Below are 5,860 nucleotides of genomic sequence, written 5' to 3'. Positions count from 1 at the left end.
GTGAGAAAATGTGTCCATCTGGTTATGGGTTTTCTGACATATGTATATGCTTGCATGGGTGTTTATGCTTTTGGTTATGTGGGGTATCTGTCTATAGATGTGTATGTACATGTGTCTATGTTGGTTTATTATCCCGCCACAAAATGTCAGAATATGAAGCCTGCTTAAAAAATTTTGCATTGTGAAAGTCCTCTTTTTATTTTAGCTCAAGTGACTCTTCCTCATCTTTTCATCAATAGGGGGATCACAAATATCTAAATAAAAGTATCGGGGGATGACAAGATGATTACAGACCAGATATACAGAAGTTATCAGGACAATGAATTAGAATATGGTATGTAAATGAAAAGCGACAACACCAAGAGAAAGGTATCCTAGTGATGTAATGCCATATATTTCCACATTCTTGTTCGAAAAGGAAACCTGGAAAAAATAGCCAGTTTCAGTACTTGCCAGGGGAAAAAAAATGAAGGAGCACGTGTGAGGTAAAAGTCATCACTATTCACTGATGGACAACTAAAGATGAGCATAAAGTACAAAGTCAAGACGTGACTGTTCAAAATGATATGGAAGGCTCGGCAAAACCTGAGCACCCTTGCCAAACAGTAAACTCAAGAAAGCTGTCAAAAATAATTATTGAGAATAAAAAGAGAAGAATTCAGTTATAAATATTTGAGCAACCTGCTCAGATAGTGCCGTATCAATCTACTTCCTGATATATAATATTCAAATTATCAAGTCCTGTGGAAGAAAAGGGCTAGAAAGAACCACTTGGGAGGTAAAAAGATCATCGTCAATATCATCTATTTCCTTCACAAATAAGCTCTCCTTTCATTTTAATAAATGCATACCTTTCCCACAACAAAGCAATGTCAATGGCCTTCAGGAGCATTAAACCTGGGCTCCTCTCATACATTTTTTTTTAATATTATATTTAAGTATTACTATCAATTAAGGAAGTAAAAAAAAGTATGAATTCAAATAGAATAGAATGAAAAGAATACGTGTGGCTGCCCTTGTCTAGCCTGTTGAGGATCCATAACTGATCTCAAATTTTTGGGACTAAGGCTTGGTTGTTGTCGTATATGTTAGTATGAGTGCGAATAAAGGCCAAATTGACCATGTCTATTATGTTGGTGTTTGAATGTGTAAAATCTATTAAGACTAACAGAAAACTTTCCTGGTATTAAAGGTTTGCAATAGCAGAAAACTAAATACAACCAATGCAAAGAAGTAGAAATTTCAATCAGACGAGCCCAGTTATGACATCTCATAATATGTCAGCAAGAACACAGAATTGCAGAATTACGCCAGCATATATCACAGAAATAGATTAAGAGAAATAGCTTCAGCTTTACTCAAGCATCAAAACAAAATCCAGGTGATCAGTAATAAATAGTTAGCACTTTTTAATCTTATATTTAAGACTAATGCATAGCATGATTTTAAACGTCACATCTTCTCTCTAAGGCTGTGTTTGTTTCAACTTCAAACCACTTCCGGAAATCAATTTCCGGAAAATTGCTGTGTTTGGGTGCTTGGGAAAATTGGGTCAACGGAAATTGATTTCCCTTTTGACCGTAAAACAGAGCTCCCACGGGTGAAATTGATTTCACCTTCTATTTTCACTTCAAATGATATTTTCCGGAAAACACAGAGAGAGAGCACGAAGAAAGAGAGAGAGAGAGAAACCCAGACCAGCGAACGACGAACCGACGAACCGACGAAACGACCCAGACCAGCAACCGCCGGCGACCTTCGACCCACGAACCGACGAACCCAAGCACCACGAACCGACGAACCCAGAGCAACCCACGAACCTCGATCTCGTCGCCGACCCATCGCCTTCGACCCCAGAGCAACCCACGAACCGACGAACCCAGCAACCCACGAACCTCGATCTCGTCGCCGACCCATCGCCTTCGACCCAGAGCAACCCACGAACCGACGAACCCAACAACCCACGAACCGACGAACCCAGAGCAACCCACGAACCGAGATCTCGTCGCCGACCCAGACCCGTCGCCTCCACACTCTCTCTTCCTCGGTCTCTCCGTTTTTTTTTTTTAATTTGATTGTTGTTGTTGGTTTTTTTTTGGATGAACTGATCCTCGGTCTCTCCGTTTTTTTTTTTTAATTTGATTGTTGTTGTTGGTTTTTTTTTTTGGATGAACTGATCCTCGGTCTCTCCGTTTTTTTTTTTTTTTTTTTTTTAATTTGATTGTTGTTGTTGGTTTTTTTTTTGGATGAACTGATTGTTGTTGTTGTTATTGTTGTTGCCGGAATTTGCTACCGAAAATTGTTGTTGAATTGGATGCCATGTTGAAATTTTTTGTAATAATGTGAAAAATTTTCCGGAAAATAGCATTTTAGAATACATCCAAACACATGAAAATATTTTTCACAACAATTTTCATAATTCAACCAAACACGTTAAAAATATTTTCCTTTTCCGGAAAATAGCATTTCCGGAAAATATGTATTTTCCGGAGAATGTTTTACACGAAACAAACACAGCCTTAGATACTTTGTGGTCACCACTCACCACCGTGAACATAGAGTACTTGTCTCTTTCTAAATAATTCTTATTTTTTATTGATGCATGTTAGCCTTTGTAAGTTCTTTTCTCCCTTTCTCTTCTCTCTTTTCCTTCTCCCTTACAACCATAAATCAAGTAATTTGTTTTACCTATCAAAACCCTAAAACCACACATACTTTCTTATATTGAATAAACATATAAAAAAACCCTAGTCAATTTTAAGTCTTAACTCTTTCTTCTACAACTCTAAACAGTAGATCTACAAAGCCTTTTACGTTAGCCCACCACACGCAAATGTTGACAAATTCTCCGATTTGTCCTGTCAGGTAATTAACAGGAATAGGTTCTAGCTTCTTTGACAAAAGGGTTGAAAAATATACATTGCAATTTGTATGAAAACTTTCCAAAAGTTGAAACTAAGCTTCCTTGGGTCCTTGGTAAATGAAATTCCACCAAAAAGAACTATGCAATTCATATAAAAAACTTTTCAATTCTATGTAACACTTCAAGCATGATGTTTCTTGTATGCCTAGGTAAAATTTCAGTTATTTCACTTATCAAACTGCAATAAATGAATGGAACTAAACCAAAGTCCGATATAAATAGTTCCCTTGGTTTTGGAATTACAAGGAGTCCCCAACTCATCCAATCAACAACCATCCAGCAGGTGAAATAGATAAATATATCTGAGTCTACTCATCCTCAAGCCAATACGATTGACCTTACAGTAACAGACAAGGCTCTAAGCTTTAAAAAGGTGAATTAGTGTACTCAAGCATACATGCCAAACAAAATTATCAAGTTTTTCCTTTTTCTATTTCCATTAACTGATAATATTCCCCTCAAAAGAACATGGTAAGAAAACATCAAATAAAAATTTTGCAAAAAACTAACTGAAAATCTAAGAAAATTAACAAATTAGAAGATCAGACACAACAGAGGACAGAAAGTTCATACCCTATTGTATGCATAAACACCAGCCTCTGTAGCTCCCACAGGACTTCCTCTCCTCATAAATTTTCCCTCTTTATATATGTATAACAATGGTATCCCAGTTGATAATTCTAAGCTAATGACCTGTTTGCCAGACAGAATCATTGATTGTCCATAATCAACTAACAGAAAGTATTATGGCACAGAAGTGAGCAATCTCAAGAATATAATTTCTTACCTCCTGAGAAGTTAATTTTTCAAGATACATGATGATAGACCTCAGTGAATTCCCGTGTGCAGCAACCATCACATGCTTTCCAGATTGAAGATGGGGTTCAATCTGCAATGTATTCCTTCTCAATATTCAGGTTTCTAAATATATATATATATATATATTAAGGAACTTTAAACACTTTAAAAAAATTCTACGTGAATCTCAAATGTCAGCAAGAAGAAGCTAGATGTGCTTACATGTTCTCTAAAGTAAGCAACAGCTCTCTGTGAACACATTTCCAAACTCTCACCATTAGGGGGAGGAACATCAAAACTTCGACGCCACTCATGCACTTTTTCCTTTCCATATCTTTCAGCTGTCTCCTGCTTATTAAGACCCTGTAATTCCCCATACCTATACAGAAAAACAGAGAGAGAGGGAGAGAGAAAACAACTGGTAATTCAATCCAGCTCAATGTTTTTAAAGTAAGATGGAGTGGAAATGGAAGATGTAGTCAAGCATAAAAAATTACATACATTCTTTCATTCAATTGCCAAGCTGTTATAACTGGAATTGATTGCTTCTTGGTCTCTTCACTGTAAATCTGATTCCATGCTTTTGCTTCTTTACTCTCATTATGCATGACTATAGGCACCTGCAAACCATTCTCAGATCAACACATGTAACTTCTCTTTCTGTTCTATTTCAAATTCACAATACAATTATATTCTTATTTTTGTAAATTTAAGCAATCTAAGCGATCAGAAGTATTTTATTAGAATCTTCAGATATTATATGTTAAGATATAACTATAAGTGATACCTTCTTGCGGCGGTGCTGAGTCATGGCAAGCATGGCAGTCATTTGTGCACGAATCAGTGCAGATGTGAAAACCATGTCTACAGGTATATTACTGATTCTTTTACCAGCTTCAACTGCTTCCTCTACACCCCTCTTGGTTAAAGGCACATCGACACAACCAGTGAACAAATTCTTTTCATTCCACAAAGACTCACCATGCCGAATTAGTATCAATGCAGTTTCAACTAAAACGAGAGTATGGAACCAACAATTAATTTAAAAAAAAAAAGACAAAAAGGAACCTGCTCAGCCAAAAAAAAAAGAGAAAAGGGAACCTCAATTTTTTTCAATAAAACCAAAAAAGAAAGAAGGAAGCATTAATAAACACATATTGCAAAATTGGAGATGTTAGATTCTAATCTATTCCAAAATATAGACATTTCAAAACTCAAGAATGATATAATCTAGGAGAAACATAATGTACTAATTGTTTAGAGTTCAATACACAAAAAATTAAGAGTTGGTTAGATTTATATCATCAACTCACTTGAAGTGTTTTGAGAACTGTCAATGGCATTGTGTGAGGTAGATGAAATAGGATCTATCACCGAAGCATCGGAAGTAGATGCACGTATTACATGCAATTTACACCAATGAGAGCTACAAGTTCCTTTCCTTAACAATCCACAGTCAATAACAAAACCCCTTGAGATAAACCTTAATGAGGAATTCCCAGATTTCTCAGTGCCACAACTGCGAACCTGAATGGCCCCAATACATTGGTGGAACACTGCAGCAGCCATTCTGATACTCCGGTAAACGCGTCAAAACCAAATTAACCATTGTCAGATCTTATATTGGGAGATTAATATCAATACACTTTAACAACAAAACAACACAGTGAATACCCAATAGCTTATCTGATAAAGTAAGTAATGTATCTTTCCAATTCTCAAAAAGGACAGAAGGTAAAGACATAAACAGACCCCTACCTCACAGTGGAAGAATTATTTCTCGTACAGGAAATGGAAACAAATCCCTTAATAAGTTCATATTCATGTACCCTACTATTTATGAGTTCTATAATTTTCATGAATTTCACTATAATAAAATTGCATAGAAGCTTATTGGAAAAACACAAACTTGACATCTTCGTTATTTTTAACTTTACATCGAAATCAAAATCCTATATTAGATTCAACAGCTCTGTCAGCTTAACTAAAACACACACAAAAAAAACCCCACACTCAAAAACCCAAAAACATAAAATCCCACCATTCAAACTAGCTGAAATAAACATTTCCAATTTCCAACAATCAAAATCTCATCTGGGAAACCTCTAACCAAATAACCAAACACCTAAACATATTTTT

The 5,860-nt window shown here is 35.9% G+C and overlaps 1 protein-coding gene across 1 annotated transcript; it reads right to left on the bottom strand.

Moving 5' to 3' along the window:
• Window positions 1-2,258: 2,258 nt before the first annotated feature.
• On the bottom strand, window positions 2,259-5,675 carry LOC136068524 (2,3-bisphosphoglycerate-dependent phosphoglycerate mutase 1-like). The gene is made up of 6 exons (XM_065775816.1): window positions 5,035-5,675; window positions 4,509-4,732; window positions 4,223-4,341; window positions 3,944-4,100; window positions 3,711-3,812; window positions 2,259-3,616 (listed from the first exon to the last, which is right to left on the bottom strand). Exons 1-6 carry the CDS (start codon window positions 5,288-5,290, stop codon window positions 3,491-3,493), a joined length of 984 nt encoding a protein of 327 aa, XP_065631888.1. The 5' UTR covers window positions 5,291-5,675; the 3' UTR covers window positions 2,259-3,490.
• Between the last annotated feature and the right edge of the window lie 185 nt (window positions 5,676-5,860).

Source organism: Quercus suber, unplaced genomic scaffold (assembly GCF_002906115.3).
Source record: "Quercus suber isolate HL8 unplaced genomic scaffold, Cork oak 2.0 scaffold_119, whole genome shotgun sequence".
Classification (NCBI taxonomy): Eukaryota; Viridiplantae; Streptophyta; class Magnoliopsida; order Fagales; family Fagaceae; genus Quercus; species Quercus suber.
The sequence above is the reverse complement of the archived record's forward strand: the minus strand, read 5'-3'. Positions and strand labels throughout refer to the sequence as shown.